We start from the raw sequence: 20,013 nt of genomic DNA, 5'->3' as shown, positions 1-20,013 counted from the left end.
TCATGTAAAGATGGCACCAGTAACTGGTGACTTTGTGCGTGCTCTCCCGAGCAAACTGCCCTCTCCACTATCCTATACCCGACAAACCCTTTTAAACCTTCAATTTAGCAAGATAAAGATCAATAACACCCTGGCGAAGCTACTGACCCAGCTGGAGACCATCGCGTCAGAACTGCTTCTTAAACTCCGGACCATACCTGGACCCGACCAGCGAGGCCCACCACGTTCCCGGAGAGCCGCCGTCTGCTACCATGCCGGAGCGCTTGGAGACACGGCCCATTCCGACCAGCACCTCTCCGGAGCAGACAACCACACAGAAGTGACGACGGAGACCTCAAGGTGCCCCAGACGCTTCTCCGGAGCGACCACCGTAAAGCCCCGTTGGTGGCCATCCACAGTTTCCGGAAGTGAGGCCTCCGCCGCCAACCTCGGAAATCGAGCCCGAGGCTCGGCTGGAGCGGAGGCCTCCACAACTGTGACTCAGCCTAAGGGCTTGTTTCAGCAAGGAGCCGGGCCATCCGGGATTAAGTGTCGGTTTCGGGGCCCGACCCAATCAACAGCCCGGGCCCCTGGCAGCTGGAAGTGACAGCGGAGCCTCCCCCGTTACTCGGCCTGACCCGGAGCGCACGACAACGCGGCCCGCCAACATCAAAGAGCTGACAACAACACACTGCGTCGATGGAGACCAAGAAAGATGCACTACTTACCAAGGAAGCGTGGGAAAAGAGCTGGGCTGCTGGTCGGATTGAAGCTGAGGGGCTTCAAGGTCCCTATGCCCACCATCCTACTAGCTAATGTGCAAGCCATAGAGAACAAGGTGGATGATCTTAAAGGGAGACTCACCTTCTGCAAGGAGATGCAGAACTGCTGTGTATTCTGTTTCACCGAGACCTGGCTCTCCCCTGCCGCCCCCGACTGTGCCATCCGACCGGAGGGATTTTCGATCCATCGGATGAACCGCACAGCGTCTTGGGGCAAGACGAGGGGAGGTGGTGTCTGCCTACTGATCAACACTGGGTGGTGCTCGGACACAGTGGCACTGACAAGCTCCTGCAACCCAGACCTGGAACACCTGTCGGTGAAGTGTCATCCCTACTATCTGCCGCGGGAATTCACCTCGGTCGTACTGACAGTGGTCTACATTTCCCCCCAGGCGGACGTGGAGTGTGCTCTGAACATACTGTATGCCAGTATCAGTGAACTTGAGACCAGCTATCTGGAGGCTTTGCTCATTACAGCCGGGGACTTTAATCAGGCCCAACCTCAGAAAGGTGTGCCAAAGTTATACCAACATGTCTCCTGCCCCACTAGAGGCCCGAATATACTTGACCACTGCTACACAGCAGTCAACGATGCCTACCATTCCGTCCCACGACCTCACTTCGGAAAATCGGACCAACAGGCCATACTCCTCCTCCCAGCTTACAAACAGAAACTGAAGTGGGAGGTCACGGTGTCAAAAGTAGTGTCGCGTTGGACGGAGGAAACGGATGAGGTCCTCCATGACTGCTTTGAATCGGTGGACTGGTTAGTATTCAAGGACTCGGCAGCTAACCTTGATGAGTATCTTTCAGCTGTCACAGACTTTATTTAGAAATGCACAGAGGACTGTGTGTCTCGCAAGACGATCTGGGTATTCCCTAACCAGAAACCTTGGATGAATTATGAGATCAAGTCCCTTTTAAAGGCTAAAGCTGCGGCTTTTAGGTCCGGGTTGCTACACGGAATCCAGATGTGAACTCCAGGAAGCCATTAAGGGCGCCAAAAGGCAATATCGAGCCAAGTTGGAAGCACAGGCTAACCAAAGGGATGCCAGTAGACTATGGAAGGGTCAAAATGAGATCACTGGGCGCAAAGAAAAGGCTGGGAATATCAATAACTGTGGTGCTTCTCTTCCTGACAAACTTAACGTATTCCACGCAAGATTCGAACAGAAGAGGAGCATCCCACTCCCTCCGAATGAACCGGACCTGGTGGCAACCAGATTCATCGTCACCGAGAAGGACGTTAGAAGGCTCTTCCTGAAGATAAATCCAAGGAAGGCGACGGGCCCAGATGGTATCCCGGGACAGGGTCTCCGGGCCTGTGCAAGCGAGCTAGCTGGAGTGTTTGCTGACATCTTCAACTGCTCCTTGCTTCAGTCTAAGATCCCCTCGTGTTTTAAGAAGGCAACGATAATCCCAGTGCCAAAGAAGAGCAAGGTGGCATGCCTGAATGACTAACGACCTGTGGCTCTGATATCAATTGCTATGAAGTGCTTCGAGAGATTGGTTATGGCACACATCAACCACAGCCTACCGGTCAACCTCGACGCTTTGCAGTTCGTCTACCGGAGCAACAGGTCAATGGCAGATGCCATCTTTCTGGCCCTACATTCCTTCTTAGAACACCTGGGGAATAAAGACACATACGTAAGGCTCCTTTTCATTGACTACAGCTCTGTCTTTAATACCATCGTTCCAAATAAACTGATTCCTAAGCTCCAGAACCTGGGCCTTAGCACTCAGATCTGCAGCTGGATCTTCAACTTCCTCACAGACAGGACCCAGGCTGTAACAATAGGGGACAAGCTCTCCTCTACAATCACCCTGAGCACCGGTGCCCCACAAGGCTGTGTACTCAGCCCCCTGCTGTACTCACTGTACACCCATGATTGTGTAGCCAAGTTTCCACCAAACTCAATATATAAGTTTGCTGATGACACAACAATTGTAGGCCATATCTCGGGTAATGATGAGTTTGAGTACAGAGAGGAAATTAAGAACCTGGTGGCATGGTGCGAAGACAATAACCTATCCCTCAACATCAGCAAGACGAAGGAATTGGTTGTTGACTTCAGAAGGAGTAGCGGACCACACGACCCCATTTACATCGGTGGTGCGCAAGTGGAACAGGTCAAAAGCTTTAAGTTCCTCTGGGTCAATATCACAAATGACCTGACTTGGTCCAACCAAGCAGAGTTCACTGCCAAGAAGGCCCACTAGCGCCTTTACTTCCTGAGAAAACTAAAGAAATTTGGCCTGTCCCCTAAAACCCTCACTTATTTTTATAGATGCACCCTAGAAAGCATTCTTCTAGGGTGCATCACAACCTGGTATGGAAGTTGTCATATCCAAGACCGAAAGAAGCTGCAGAAGATCGTGAACACGGCACAGCACATCACACAAACCAATCTTCCGTCCGTGGATTCACTTTACGCTGCACGCTGTCGGAGCAGTGCTGCCAGGGTAATCAAGGACACGACCCACCCAGCCAACAGACTTTTCATCCCTCTTCCCTCCGGGAGAAGGCTCAGGAACTTGAAGACTCGTACGGCCAGACTTGGGAACAGTTTCTTTCCAACTGTGATAAGACTGCTGAACGGATCCTGACCCAGATCTGGGCCGTACCCTCCAAATATCCGGACCTGCCTCTCGGTCTTTTTTTTACACTACCTTACTTCCCATTTTTCTATTTTCTATTTATGATTAATAATATATATTTTTAATATTTAGTAATTTTAACTATTTTTAATATCTTTAATATTTAATATTTGTAATCCAGGGAGTGTGAAGCGCAGAATCAAATATCACTGTGATGATTGTATGTCCTAGTACCAATTGTTTGGCGACAATAAAGTATTATAACGTATGGTCATAGTCATACTTTATTGATCCCGGGGAAATTGGTTTTTGTTACAGTTGCACCATAAATAATAAATAGTAATAAAACCATAAATAGTTAAATAGTAATATGTAAATTATGCCGGTAAATTATGAAATAAGTCCAGGACCAGCCTATTGGCTCAGGGTATCTGACCCTCCAAGGGAGGAGTTGTAAAGTTTGATGGCCACAGGCAGGAATGACTTCCTATGACGCTCTGTGTTGCATCTCGGCGGAATGAGTCGCTGGCTGAATGTACTCCTGTGCCCACCCAGTACATTATGTAGTGAATGGGAGACATTGTCCAAGATGGCATGCAACTTGGACAGCATCCTCTTTTCAGACACCACCGTCAGAGAGTCCAGTTCCATCCCCACAACGTCACTGGCCTTACGAATGAGTTTGTTGATTCTGTTGCTGTCTGCTACCCTCAGCCTGCTGCCCCAGCACACAACAGCAAACATGATAGCACCGGCCACCACAGACTCATAGAACATCCTCAGCATCGTCCAGCAGATGTTAAAGGACCTCAGTCTCCTCAGGAAATAGAGGCGGCTCTGACCCTTCTTGTAGACACCCTCAGTGTTCTTTGACCAGTCCAGTTTATTGTCAATTCGTACCCCTAGGTATTTGTAATCCTCCACCATGTCCACACTGACCCCCTGGATGGAAACAGGGGTCACACCGGTACCTTAGCTCTCCTCAGGTCTACCACCAGCTTCTTAGTCTTTTTCATATTAAGCTGCAGATAATTCTGCTCACACCATGTGACAAAGTTTCCTACCATAGCCCTGTACTCAGCCTCATCTCCCTTGCTGATGCATCCAACTATGGCAGAGTCATCAGAAAACTTCTGACGATGACAAGACTCTGTGCAGTAGTTGAAGTCCGAGGTGTAAATGGTGAAGAGAAAGGGAGGCAAGACGGTCCCCTGTGGAGCCCGAGTGCTGCTGATCACTCTGTCGGACACACAGTGTTGCAAGCAAACGTACTGTGGTCTGCCAGTCAGGTAATCAAGAATCCATGACACCAGGGAAGCATCCACCTGCATCGCTGTCAGCTTCTCTCCCAGCAGAGCAGGGCGGATGGTGTTGAACGCACTGGAGAAGTCAAAAAACATGACCTTCACAGTGCTCGCTGGCTTGTTCAGGTGGGCGTAGATACGGTTCAGCAGGTAGACGATGGCATCCTCAACTCCTAGTCGGGGCTGGTAGGCGAACTGGAGGGGATCTAAGTGTGGCCTGACAATAGGCTGGAGCAGCTCCAGAACAAGTCTCTCCAGGATCTTCATGATGTGGGAGGTCAATGCCACCGGTCTGTAGTCATTGAGGCCGCTGGGGCACGGCGTCTTCGGCACAGGGACGAGGCAGGACGTCTTCCACAGCACAGGAACCCTCCGGAGCCTCAGGCTCAGGTTGAATACATGGCGAAGTACTCCATGTAGCTGAGGGGCACAGGCTTTGAGCACCCTGGTACTGACACCATCCGGTCCTGCAGCCTTGCTTGGGTTGAGACGTTTCAGCTGTCTTCTCACCTGTTCAGCTGTGAAGCCCACCGTGGTGGTTTCGTGTGGGAAAGGGGTATAGTCATGAGAGCAGGGTGGGGGACTGTGAGGAGGGGTAGGAGGGGAGAGTGGAATATGTGTTGGCTGAGGGCCGACAACAGATGGCTCATGTGGGGGATGGGCAGAGGCCACAATGTCAAATCTGTTAAAGAACAGGTTAAGAAATAAAGTCACTTCAATTCAATTTTGTTGCTCTAAGGACATTTAAATAGTGAGCAGCAAACATCATGGCAACTGTGGAAGCAGATAACAAGGGAATCAGGCAAACTAGAAAGGTCAAAGAGCAGAGTTCAACCTTAACAGACACCTGACCTCTGCTGGAATAAACAGTATTCTTTGAATCAACTTGCTAATTAAGCAAATATGACAAAAGTTTCAAAGCATATATCTTCTTGAATTTGATGTATGAAATTGAGCCTAATAGAGTCTGTGACATAGAACCATGTCCTTTTAACAAGGTGGCTAATCTTAGCTTCAGCAAGTTAAATAAAATTTAATAGACAATGCATCGGAGTGAACTTCACCTGTGAAAACACTGCTTATCATTTAGTGATTGATGGAATAGCCAATGTTTCTATCAGAACTACAACACACTGATAGACAATAAAGAAGTGAAAAGCAATAGTTCTTTGTTAATTCTATGACAAAAATCATAGATTTCCTCTGCATCCAATTTACTTAGGTAAATTGTGATTTCTGTGAGCCATCAATCTGCTTGTTTGCTTCATAGTGTGCTTAGATTGATTTGTGCACAGAATCTAGAAATAACGGAAGCTTGCACACACTGGTTAGAGTATTAAAATATGGCTACATATCAAAGAAAGGCATTGTATTTAAGTTCACTGAAGTATATTTACAAAAAACTAATTTAAACAATTATCATTGAATCAGGATATTACATTTACTTTAATCCACAAAATGGGCAAATAGCCATCAATCTTTTCACCTTTGAGTGTCAAGCACTCAAATTCAAATACCATTTAAATTCAGAGTAGGATCATATTTAAGCTCCTTCAGCAATGTAACTTGTGCAATACTGATGAATCAAGGTAATCTGCACAGTAAGAAATATAATGAAATTAACCTACCTCATTTCGAGTAGCTACAGCCATCCCCAAAATGAGGTTTACATCTCCACAATTCAATGTACTACGAATCGGTGTAAAAGAGAAGGTCATGCCACATAGCTTCAACTTTATAGTTAAGGATACTGAGGATGAAAGACCGGCCTGTTGGATTTATTGAGTGTACCCACAAGAAAATGAATGTCAGGATCGTATATGGTGACCTATATGTACCTTGATAATAAATTTACTTTCTTGATCAAGAGAATTCTATGAAAAGAATTAATATATACAGGTGTCCCCCGCTCTTCGAACGTTCGCTTTACGAAACCTCACTGTTACGAAAGACCTACATTAGTACCCTGTTTTCGCTTTCAGGTGTTTTCACTGTTACGAAAAAAAATTCAGCGCACGATAAAAGGCAGAGCGCGCCCCGAGCAGCCGCTCTCCCCCGGATTGGGAACTGCTTTGCTTTAACACGTGCCTGTGAGCAGCCGTTAGCAAGATGAGTTCTATGGTATCGGAAAAGCCTGAAAGAGCTCGTAAGGGTGTTACACTTACGGTAAAACTAGACATAGTTAAGCATTTTGATCATGGCGAACGAAGGAAGGACGACGTGAGTTTGGCTTGTGGAAGCTAACGAAGGTGATGTTGAAGAGGTTTTGGCATCCCATCACCAAGAACTGACAGATGAAGAGCTGATGCAATTGGAAGAAAAAAGGATAACAATCGAAACCAAAATAGTAATGATAAAGTACGACTTTAATTTTGAAAGGGTACGTCGGTTTAGGAGATATTTGCAGGATGGTTTGAGTCCTTATTAAAGAACTGTGTGATAGAAATATGCGTGAGGCTCAGCAGTCAAGCAAGCCTTCCACATCGGCCACAGCAGACGACGAACCTTGACCTTCGACATCGAGGCGGGCAGTCATAGGAGAAGATCAGCTGCCTGCCCTGATTGACGATGAGATGACACCCCACTGTCCCACCACCCCAACCCCCAGGCCACAGACAGATACCGATTCGCAGAAAATGCAACAGTAGCCGGGACGCACACAGCAGATCTTTAAGAAAAAAGCCGAAATAAACATGCTAATTCATTAAGTGCTGCCTAGCATGTAATTGTCAGCCCAGATCAGTGCCGATACAATCGGCAATCGCCTCTGATCTGCGCCGACATTTACGTGCCGGGCAGCACCTAATTAATTAGCATGTTTATTTCGGCTTTTTTCTTAAAGATGTGCTGTGTGCCTCCCGGCTACCCCTGCGTGCTTCGTGGCAATGTATCGGGTCGGCGGCCCGGAGGGTGGGGCCACTGCACCACCCAGCCTGCGGCAACTCAGTCTAACGCACCATCATCAGTGTGCTCGATGTCTTCCCAATTCCGGTAAGTGATACTACACTGTACATACATTATTTCTACTTTATATAGGCTGTGTATTTTTACGTGTTATTTGGTAGATTTGGCAGCTTCATAGTTTAAAGGTTACCGGAGAGCGCGTTTATGCCAAAAGCGCTTGTGTGAGATTTTCTGCCGAGAACGCTTGCGTGAGATTTTCGCTACAGAGATCTGTGCAGGCAATCGTTGTAGAGAAGTATTTCTATTTATATAGGCTGTGTATTTATCATATCATTCCTGCTTTTACTATATGTTACTGTTATTTTAGGTTTTATGTGTTATTTGGCATGATTTAGTAGGTTATTTTTGGGTCTGCGAAGGCTCACAAAACTTTCCCATATAAATAAATGGTAATTGCTTCTTCGCCTTACGACATTTCGGCTTATGAACCGTTTCATAGGAACGCTCTACCTTCGGATGGCGGGGGAAACCTGTATTCTAATTGAAGTATTTTAATTATAATGCCATCTTTAATACAAGAGGAACAGTATAATGAATTTATACTATATTGATTACTTTAAGTTTCTAATCTTATACAAACTTGTGCCACTCCATTATATGATATGTGTCATGTGACATTTAGAAAATAGTTCCACAGGTACACAAGCTGATTTGATAAGTGAACTATATCACATTCTGAGAGAATAAATGAAATCAAATTATTTCAGGAACAACTTAAATACATTATTTTTATTTTTGTACATGTTAAAAAAAAAGCCACTTTCACCGTGTTTACATTGCATGGACACCTCTAACATGAAAGAAGAACCATAATAAATTCCACAGACTCAATTACAATATTACATAGAGTGTCAGATATTCTTCAGGTGATCAATACAGAAGAATTTTGTATCTTGAGGCAAACCTGATTTATCAATATCTTCCCTTGTAGATTTAATAGAAAAGTACAGACATGGTCCATCTTTATTCAAGAATTCCTGGAACGTAGCAGCTGGCAGCTAATCTTTCGGGCAGCGAGAATTAGTCTGGATAAATGCAACAGGAGACCACTTCTCGCCCTTCGACCTCTATAAAGGAAAATCATTGTGATGATTTAGAGGAATCTCAATGTAAGTCTTTAACAGAGTGAGCATCAGGAGCATAGTGATTATCCCCTCTTCCTTTAAAAGTAATGCTATCTACATCAGAAAAACTATCTTTCCAGAATATTTAAAAACACACTATGCCCAATTCGAAGGTTTTCATGCAACATACTAAGTGGACAAAATCAACAAGATGAACTATACTTAAAGCGGCAAAACACGAGGAAAAGAACTGTGACTAAATGTAGCTTAGTTAAATTTTACTTGCCTGACTGCCTTATTGACAAGTGAATCAGGTTACTTCATTAAGATGAAATAAGTGGAAAGCGGCCAGTGAGTGAGTGGGCCAATGAAGGAGTGGAGCTTTGAGGCTTCGACGAGAAGAGGGGGAGGACAAGCTTGCTCGCAGTTAGTCTTTACAATGCCTCCTGAGATGGTGATGTGGTAGTCTTGGGGGAACGCCCCTCTCCCGCAGAGTCACATCTGCCAGAAGTGCATGTGGCTGGGCAATCCGGAAGACCGTGTAAGGAATCTGGAGCAGCAGCTGGATGACGTTCGACTCATAAGGGAGAACGAGGCAGTCATAGATGAGAGCTACAGGGAGGTAGTCACACCTAGGCTGCCGGAAGCAGGTCGTTGGGTGACAGTCAGAGCGGGGAAACGAAGGTGAGTAGACAGGTAGTGCAGAGCACTCCTGTAGCCATTCCCCTGAATAATAAGTTTACCATCCTGGATACTGTTGGTGGGGATGACCGACCAGGTGTGAGCCACAGTGGCAGGGCCTCTGGCACTGAGTCTGACTCTGTGGTGCAGCAGGGTAGGACGGAGAAGAGGAGAGCTGTTGTCATTGGAGACTCTGTAGTCAGGGGAGCAGACAGGAGATTCAGTGGACGTGAGAAGGACACCCGCATGGTTTGTTGCCTCCCGGGTGCCAGGATCCAGGATGTCTCTGACCGGGTGCACAACATCCTGGTATGAGAGGGAAAGCAACCAGAAGTCGTGATACATGTTGGTACCAACGACTTAGGTAGGAAGAGGGATGAGGTCCTGAAGTGTGAGCTTCGGGAACTAGGCAGAAGACTAAAGAACAGGACCTCAAGGGTGGCGTTCTCAGGATTGCTGCCAGTGCTACGTGACAGTGATGGTAAGAATTGGGGGAGATGGAGGTTGGAATGCGTGGCTGAGGAGTTGGTGCAGGGAGCAGGTTTTTAGATTTTTGGATCATTGGGATCTCTTCTGGGGAAGGTGGGACCTGTACAGATTGGATGGGTTGCATCTGAACTCGAGGGGGAGAAATATCCTTGCAGGTAGGTTTGCTAGCATGGTTCGGGAGGGTTTAAACTAACTGTGAAGGGCAGATCGTGTCTAACAAGCCTGATAAAGTTCTTTGAGGAGATGACCAGGCATATAGATGAGGATAGTGCAGTGGATGTGATCTATAGGGATTTTAGTAAGACATCTGACAAGGTTCCACACAGTAGGCTTATTCAGAAAGTCAAAAGGCATGGAATCTATGGAAGTTTGGCCAGGTGGATTCAGAATTGGCTTGCCTGCAGAAGGCAGAGGGTCATGGTGGAGGGAGTACATTCAGATTGGAGGGTTGTGACTAGTGGTGTCCCACAAGGATCTGTTCTGGGACCTCTACTTTTCGTGATTTTTATTAACAACCTGGATGTGGGGGTAGAAGGATTGGTTGGCAAGTTTGCAGACACAAAGGTTGGTGGTGTTGTAGATAGTGTAGAGGATTGTCAAAGATTGCAGAGAGACATTGATAGGATGCAGAAGTGGGCTGAGATGTAGCAGATGGAGTTCAACCTGGAGAAGTGAGGTGGTACACTTTGGAAGGACAAACTCCAAGGCAGAGTACAAAGTAAATGGCAGGATACTTGGTAGTGTGGAGGAGCAGAGAGGTCTGGGGGTACATGTCCACAAATCCCTGAAAGTTGCCTCACAGGTAGATAGGGTAGTTAAGAAAGCTTATGGGGTGTTAGCTTTCTTAAATCGAGGGATAGAGTTTAAGAGTCACAATGTAATGATGCAGCTCTATAAAACTCTGGTTAGGCCACATTTGAGAGTACTGTGTCCAGTTCTGGTCACCTCACTAGAGGAAGGATGTGGAAGGATTGGAAAGGGTACAGAGGAGATTTACATGGATGCTGCCTGGTTTAGAATGTATGGATTATAATCAGAGATTAAGGGAGCTAGAGCTCTTTGGAGCGGAGGAGGATGAGAGGAGACATGTTAGAGGTGTACAAGATATTAAGAGGAATAGACAGAGTGGACAGCCAGCGCCTCTTCCCCAGGGCACCACTGCTCAATACAAGAGCACATGGCTTTAAGGTAAGGGTGGGAAGTTCAAGGGGGATGTTAGAGGAAGAGTTGTTACTCAGAGAGTGGCTGGTGCATGGAATGTACTGCCTGAGTCAGTGGTGGAGGCAGATACACTAGTGAAGTTTAAGAGACTACTAGACAGGTATATGGAGGAATTTAAGGTGGGGGATTATATGGGAGGCAGGGTTTGAGGGTTGGCACAACACTGTGGGCCGAAGGGTCTGTAATGTGCTGTACTATTCTATGTTCTATGTTCAATATCTTATTCCCATGGTAACCTTGACCTCAACCAAACATCGATATTTCTTATCCATCCCTCCCCTACTACCGCCTGAAATTAAAACTAACTTGTCTTCTCTTCCCATAGATCTTACCTGACCGTCTCCGGCTTTCCACCATACTTTATTCTTTTTCAATCATTTTTGATTTTCATAAGATTAAAACACTTTGTATGTGGGTATGAATATATTTATAGGAACAATATTCTAACAATTATGTTAGAGATTTTGAAGAACGAAACAATGTATTAGTCAAAGGACATTGCAACATATCCTATAGATCTGATGCACAGTTTTTGCTAAAGTGTAAGATATTTTTCTACAAAATGGCTATGCATCAGCTTTCAGCTAATCTAAGCACCTAAAAGGACCTATTGAGAGCCACCCTGAGCATTGTGATATGTTGTTCAGGATGGCTCATAGTAAGTTCCTTTAGGTTCTTTGATTAGTTGAAAGCTGGGGCATTGCCAGCATCAATCTTTTGGCTGCCATTCATGAGTGGATGACACTTGAGGAATCTGAGTAGAATGTAGTAATATTTAAACAATAATTCTGAAATGATTTTCAGATATTCTGCAATGTGTAGGTGTGTGCCTCCACATGCTATCCATTCCTGCTATTATCTGGCTATGCATTCCCATCACAAAACCTTTTTGGGAATTTTGGCATCATCTGGCTGGTCAGCAGATATGAGGCAGGAGACTGAAATTAATCTGGAGAGCTTTCTAATTTGGTGAGGTAGAAAGTATCAGAGCGGTTAAGAATTATACCTTAAAGAATTACCTTAAAAGGTATAGTCCAATTTACATCCACATCCCTAAAACTTATCTGCTTATCCATCTTATAGTTACCTTTCCTTATTATGTCCTTTAGTTCAATTTCTTCCATTATATTTGTCCCTCCCAGTCAAATGGCATGAATATTTTGTTATATGTAGGTTATTTTTGGTCTATAAACAGGGGAACAGATCTGACAGCTATTTACAATGTAAGAAATAAGACTCAAATTCACAGCTGGGACTCAGCCAAGTGAATGGATTATGGAAGCAACATTAAATCATGGTTGCTAGCTGGTGGTGTAGTGGCATTAGCGCCAGATTTCAAGGCGAGTGGTCCTGGATTCAAATCTGGCCAGCTCCTTGAACACTTTCCATCCATGCCCAGTTGAGCATCAAGCTAGCAACTCAGCCTCGTAAAAAACAGAAATTTAACCTGTGTAGAGCGGTTAGACTTCATTGGTCAAATTAAAGCAACAGACCAATTATATGCTCAGACCAAAAATCCCGAAATGTATAAGAAGTGAGTAGAACTTCAACATGCTGGAGGAACTCAGCAGGTCAGGCAGCATCCGTGGAAAAGATGCTGCCCCTTTCCTCTACAGTCCTGACGAAGGGTTCCGGCCCAAAATGTCGACCGATCTTTTCCACGGATGCTGCCCGAACTGCTGAGTTCCTCCAGCGTGTTGTGAGTGTTGCTTTGACCCCAGCATCTGCAGATTATTTTGTGTTAGAACTACAAACTAAGTTTGACTTTATTTCCACTCAGCCAGTTGAACGCCAGCTTCTTGAAGAATCATTCTGAAGATCAAACTGGTTTTATTAAAAATCGCCTTCCTTTTTTAATATACGGCGCTTATTTAATATCTTATATTCACCCTCAATTGGGACTCCTGAGTGTGTTATTTCTCTTGATGCGGAGAAAATGTTCAATCGTGTGGAATGAAAATCTTTTTGCAGTTTTAGAAAAATTTGTTTTTGGACAAAGTTTTATTACATGGATTAAATTGCTATATTCATGTTCCACCACTTCTGTTTTGACCAACTCACAGCAATCCCAATCTTTCAGCCTTAAACGTGGCACCCGTCAAGGATGCCCTTTAAGTCCTTTACTTTTTGATCTGGCTATAGGAGCCACTGGCGATTGCGTTTCGTAGCTGTGTTGAATTGATGGGGATTTGGAGGGGAGGCGTTGAGCGTAAAGTTTCCCTTTATGCTGGTGATCTTTTACTTTTTATATCAAACCCAACTACCTCCCTACCCCCAATGTTTTCACTTCTTAATAAATTCAGTCAGCTATCTGGTTATAAACTTAATTTACACAAGATCAAACTCTTTCCAATCAATAGAGAAGCACAAGCATTAGTATTTCATGACCTCCCTTTTGAAGTAGTTAATAATCAATTCACTTACCTTGGTATTACAGTAACAAGGAACTTTAAGAATCTTTTTCGAGAAAATTTTGCCAATCTTCTAAATTCTACAAAACAGAATCTGACACAGTGGTCACCATTGTCCATGTCTCTGGTAGGTCGAATTGATGTTATTAAAATGTATATCCTTCCTAAATTTTGTATTTATTTCAATCTTTACCAATTTTTATTTCTAAAGCTTTTTTTGATACGTTAGATTCTATTATTTCGTCCTATCTATGGAAGGGCAAAACGTTCCAGACTTAATAAACTCACCTTCAAAAATCTAAAAATAAAGGTGGTATGGCCCTGCCTAATTTTCATTTATATTATTGGGCAGCCAATATTTGTTGTCTTATTTTTTGGTCTTTCTTCCATAATCAGTCTAACTGCCCAAAATGGGTGGCAATGGAGTAGAATTCTAGTAAGGATCTTTCTATTTCTGCACTTCTTGAATCCGCACTTGCTTGTCATTTGCCTAGACTTATTGTGAATCCTCTTATTAGACATACTCTGAGAATATGGGCTCAGTTCAGAAAACGTAATGGCTTTCTCTCTCTCTAGCCCTATTTTACACAATCATCTTTTCCTACCTTCTACGCGGATTCAACATTTCATGACTGATACAGAAAGGGTATTAGGCACTTTGAAGATCTTTTCATAGGTAATTCTTTTGTAACTTTTCAACAACTGTCTGTAAAGTTTAACCTACCTAATACTCATTTCTTTAGATATCTTCAAATTAGACATTTCATTAACCCTTTAATATCAAACTTTCCTGAGATGCCTGAGAAAAACGTTGTGGACCTGTTTCTTTGTATTAATCCATTGGGTAAAGGTTTAATATCTGCTATTCAGGATAAGTTAGTGACCTTGAGGCGTGCCCCCTTTGATGAAATTAGAACTGCCTGGGAGCATGATTTAAATATTTCCTTATCTGACGCTGTTTGGGATTCAATTCTTAAGTCAGTTAACTCAACCTCTTTATGTGCTCACCACTGCCTTTTGCAGTTTAAGGTTCTACACAGGGCTCATATGTCTAAAACTAAATTATCGCGGTTTTACCCTGGTATTAGTCTCGTTTGTGATAAGTGTAAAGGGGGCGAGGCTTCTCTTATCCATCTGTACTGGGCCTGTCCTAGTCTAGAGAAATTCTGGAGAGAAGTTTCTTCAACTCTATCCCATATTCTTAGTGCCACTTAGAACCTAACCCTCTGATTGCTCTCTTTGGCACCTTGGGTGAAGTAGACATGCACTTGAGTCCGACTAAACGTCGAACATTATCTTTTTCCTCTCTCTTGGCTAGAAGGTTAGTTCTTCTTAGATGGAGAGGTGCTGCCTTGAAAAGATTCATTATTCACTTCTTAATTCGGACATAAAGTTTTAAGATGTGTGGACCATTTCTTGATTACTTTCATAACTCCTCTTTAGATTAAGTTTATCCTTTTTTTTGTACTACAATCCCTTACCTTCAACTTTTTTTCCTGTTAAGTTTTACAGTTTTTTGTGAATTACATTATAGTTTTGGTGGTCAGCATTATATATTTTTTAAATATATATTTACAGCTCAGTGGGGTTGATTTGCTCCGATTAATTTTTCTTTTATACATAGAAATGGCTGGCCTGGGGTTTTATAGTGGGAGGGTAGGGAGGTCACTAATTTTATATGATTTTATTTTGGGTGCTTTTTCCTCATTGTTGTGAATTATATATTGGATACGTTTGTTTTGCATTGTATAAATCTCCGTTTTGTTGATGGTTTTTTTTTCTGTTGCTGTACTGTAGAAATGCATTAAAAAATTAAGAAAAAAACCCCCCAGAAAAAATGCTAAAGAAACGGCACCCAATGCGCCAGAAGATGTGGAAGGAATAACAATTAAAGCATGGTAGATGTGTCAATATCCATTTAGTCTTAGACATGATGCCAAACTGAGAATGAATATTAGATTTCAGTTAGTGAATCACTTGGGTCTTAACAACAACCAGATAGACAAATTATTACTGACATAAGGATTTTAAAATATGTGAAAACAGAAATTTAAATTTCTCAACTGGCATGAAGGAATCTGAATTTTTCCTGAACCGTTTCCTGGATATCAGTTCAGTAGATTCCTTACTGTGCTAGTATAAAGCAATAAAGTAATGTTATTCATATTTACAAAAGAAAAAAAATGAATGCTACAATGCCTATCTTACTGTATACAACAACTTGAAGATTTATATATACGTTTGGCTAACTCAGCTTGAAATGACTGTCCACCAGCAGTATGAATAATTTTGATTATTACATATGCTCAAGTTTAAGTCATTTCAAGTAATCTTTTAATATTTTTGTGAAATTCTGTAGCAATGACAGGATGTCATATCATTTTCAAAACACAATGTTCTGTGAAGCACATAAGACAATCAACGTAATACTTTTAGATTTCTCCTGATAAAATGGAAAAGGCACATTGCAACTTAATCCTTGCGGAATATCAAAGTAACAACTAATCACCTTCTTTGAAAGACAGATTATGTGAGGGCCTTGCAACTCCATCAACAGATTTTGATTGTGTATGTATTTCAGATGTTAACTCACATCCTTTTGAAATTTTGAGGACTCTTACCAGCGCTTTTAATAATTTATCATCTTCCGCAAAGCATCAAAGCACTTCCATTTGTCTGGTATGTAAAAGGGTTCAAAGATATGTGGAAAAGGTGTATCATATCCACAGACTCTGCTGATTGGGGCCTCCAGGTTGAGAAAGCACTCTTCCTGTAAATTACAAGAAATAATGTAATAAGAACTACTGGATACAGTAACAATCAAATTTTATTTACTATAAATTCAATCTGGTGTTTCAGCAACACCGTGTTAAGCACCAAGCATACTTTATTGAATACTTCTGGCCTAGAATAGATGTGGTAACATCGTATCAACTAGTTCATTTTTCAGTGACCAACATTTCTTTCCTCCGTGATGCAAATTCTGCCGTATTTATTTATCTGCATAGCACTAACCAGCTTCTTGAAAGGGCAGATTGAGTTTACAGAACCAAACAAAACACACACATCAATATAATAACATTATTGTTCTTTTTGTGTGTGTTTAATGGGCCATATAATGAGAATGGATCTACTTTGTTTTCAATGATGCAAATAATCTTCTCCAATGAGACATTCAAAAACATAGAGCTCATGAAAAGAACTTAAACAAGTTCCATTTACTAACAAGTTTTTCATGATCAGAACATCAGGTCGATCTTAACATATGAAGATAACATCAAAATGCTCAGTCACATCTTGGAACCAAAATTAGTATTTGGAAATAGTTTACCCTTGAGAATATTGTAACATGATATGGAGCAGAAATGTTCAATGGCTCTGTACAAGAAACTAAGTTTGAAATGAAAGGTTTACAGGGGATATACAGCTACTTCCCTCAAATTCAGATGAACATTGATGGATGAATGAGAACCAAGAGCTCTCACCATGATTTATGAAGCCAGTAATTTTCATTCCAAGCTCCTCAATGCATTTAATGTGGAAGATATTGAAAATGTGGCAGACACAGATATGCTAATTCTGGATTTTTATTCGGGTTGGAGCGCCTCACTCCAGGCTACCCTAACAGGTAGTTAAGAAGTTCTAAGTTGCCCTTCAGCAAGGATTCATTTCAGACAAATAATTAATTGGTGGACGATATGTAAAGTAATTGGTAATCAATATTTTAGTGCTGTAATCAAGTTATTGAATAAAAACACAGAAGGTGGTCCTTTCTGAACAAACACACACACACACACTCTCTCTCTTTCTACAAGAGAACTCTGCAATTACTTTTAAATACTGATCCAGTTCTTTTTCTGAAAACCATCAGAGAATGTTTTCCAGATACTGACCACCAACTACAGACAAATAGTTATTTCAAAAATTATCTTTGGTTCTGTTGCCTTAAATCTAGGCCACTTCATTTTCTTCCTCCAATAGGAAAAGTTGCTCTACCTACTTTTTGAAAGACCACTCATCATTATGAATACCTCTAACAAACATCCTCTCAATTGAGCTTTTGCACTCTTTAATAAAACAGAAATTGCTGGAAATGTTCAGCAGGTTAGACAGCATCTTTGGAAAAAGGAACAGTTAACAGTTCATGTCAATGATTTTTCATCAGATAGGTCATCAAATTAAGACATTACCTGCTTTCCATCTCCACAGATACTATCTGTATTAAGCTTCATCTGTCATTTGGCCCCTACTCTATTATTGCCCTCTTACATGGTTTGGCACACTGACCTTGCTATCAATCACTATTTCTGATCATAAACTAATTATAATGCGTATTTTCAAAACATACTCTAGTTCTGAGAAAAGAAGCCGCACTTTGACGTTAGTCGGTAGCCCAGGAAGTTCAAAATGAAAAGTGCCAACCAGGCAGTGAAGGTGAGAAATTATAACCTCCTTTTCCTGCCCACAGACTCTAACCAATCTTTCCAAGACTTCCTGCTCTTTTCTGGGCAGGAGATGGGGCTGCTCATTGTGGCATTCTCCCTTCTCGATCCTGCCTGGGAAAGGCAAAGGTTCAGAGACATTAAGATTTTCAGCATTGCTTGCATCATCAGCAGGGCCAGCCTTCTGCTGAATTCTCTGCCTAATGAAGCAGTGGAGGCGACCTCAATAGATATATTTAAGACAAGGATGGATAGATTTTTGCATAATAGTGGAACTATAGGTTATGGGGAAAAGGCAAGTAGGTGGAGATAAGTCCATGGCCAGCTCAGCCATGATCTTATTGAATTGCAAAGCAGGCTTGACGATCCAGATGGCCGACTCCAGCTCCTATTTCTCATGTACTTTCATGTTCTAATTTGTTCTGTATTTCATTTAAATATATAACATGTTACTCAGTTTGTCTTTTTTATATCTTTTTAACTATTTCCATGAAACTTTGGCTAATTGGGGCAGCCGCTTATTTGTGCTGAAATGTGCTGACCCCAGTGTGCCCCAATTAACCGGAATGCTCTGTACTTTGATTTATGAAGGCCAATGTGCCAAAAGCTCTCTTTACAATCCTATTTACCTGTGATATCACTTTTAAGGCATTATAGATCCGAATTCCCAGGTGCTTTGCCCTACCATTCACTATACAAGTTTTACTCAGGTTGTTGTCCTCCCAAAGTGCAACGTTATCCTTGCCCACATTAAATTCCCTCTTTTTCAGTCCATTTTCAATGCTGATTCAGATCACTTGGTAAGCTTCGATTGCCTTTCTCATTGTTCACTAAGTGCCATCTGCACCTCGTGATGCCATCTGCAAATTTGTTGATCCAGTTTACTACATTATCATCTACATCATTATATTGACGAGAAACAACAACGATCAAGCACATTTCCCTGTGGCATATCAGTAATCAAAGATCTCCAGTCAGAGAAGCAACTACCTACAATCACTCTCTGGTTTCTCCCACTAAATCAATGCTGAATCCAATTAATGACATCATCCTGAATGCCCAGTGACTTAACCTTCTGGATCAGTCTCCCAAGCAGGACCTCGCAAAGGCCTTAGTAAAACCCATGTAGACAATGTCTACTGCCTTCCCTTCATCATCATTCTTTGTAAAGAAGAAAGCCGAGTGGAGTCATTGGGGTGCTGTCATGACGGCATTTTTTTTTAGCAGGCTTTCTTATTTTTACAAGGCTGAGCTGCTAGCTTGATGTCAACCCTCAACCCAGCACGGATGGAAAGCGTGCAAGGGAGCCGGCTGGATTCGAACTCAGGAGCCTTCTCTCCGAAGACCAGCGCTGATGCCACTACACTACCAGCCGGCTATCCTTCTTTGTAGCATTCTCAAAAACCTTTATAAGATTGATTAGCAATGACCTATCACTCAAAAAGCCACGATGACTATCCCTAAACAGGCCCCATCTATCCAAATACTTATATATCCTGTCCCTTATAATGCCTTCCAATAATTTACCCATGACTGATGTCAGGCTCGCCAGCCTACAACTTCCTGGCTTATTCTTAGGGCCTTTCTTAAACAACAAACAACAATTACTATCGTCCAGCCCTCCAGCACCTCACCTTCACCATAGCTAAGGACAGTTTAAATATCTCTTGTCAGGCCCCCTGCAGTTGCTGTACTAGCCTCCCACAAGGTCTGAGGGAACGGCCTGGGGATTTATCCACCCTAATTTGCCTCAAGACAGCAAACACTTCCTCTTCTGTAATCCAGATATGGCCCATAAGACTAAAGACATAGTAGCAGAATTAGGCCATTCAGTCCATCAAGTCTGCTCTGCCATTTCATCATGAAATTTATTATTTCTCTCAACCCCATTCTCCTGCCTTCTCCCTAACCTTCGACATCCTAACTAATCAAGAACCTATCAACCTCTACCTTAAATAAAGTCAATGTTTTGGCTTCCTCAACCATCTGTGACAATGAATTCTACATATTCACCACCATCTGGCTAAAGGAATTCCTCCTCATCTCTATTCTAAACAGATGTCCTTGTATTTTAA

At 42.7% G+C, this 20,013-nt stretch overlaps 1 protein-coding gene across 1 annotated transcript in view; it reads right to left on the bottom strand.

Annotated features, from left to right (window-relative positions):
- Positions 1 to 8,338: 8,338 nt before the first annotated feature.
- Positions 8,339 to 20,013, bottom strand: part of bckdhb (branched chain keto acid dehydrogenase E1 subunit beta) — a 254,524-nt gene continuing 242,849 nt past the window's right edge. Inside the window, exons 10-11 of the mRNA XM_063040340.1 lie at positions 16,118 to 16,266; positions 8,339 to 8,697 (exon numbers count right to left, since the gene is read on the bottom strand). Of these exons, the coding sequence (XP_062896410.1) occupies positions 16,126 to 16,266 (141 nt within the window). The 3' untranslated portion in view covers positions 8,339 to 8,697; positions 16,118 to 16,125. The remainder of the gene's footprint in view (positions 8,698 to 16,117; positions 16,267 to 20,013) is intronic.

Source organism: Mobula hypostoma, chromosome 2, assembly GCF_963921235.1.
Source record: "Mobula hypostoma chromosome 2, sMobHyp1.1, whole genome shotgun sequence".
In the NCBI taxonomy this organism is placed as follows: Eukaryota; Metazoa; Chordata; class Chondrichthyes; order Myliobatiformes; family Myliobatidae; genus Mobula; species Mobula hypostoma.
Note: the sequence above shows the minus strand (reverse complement) of the source record. Positions and strands in the feature narration are given on the sequence as shown.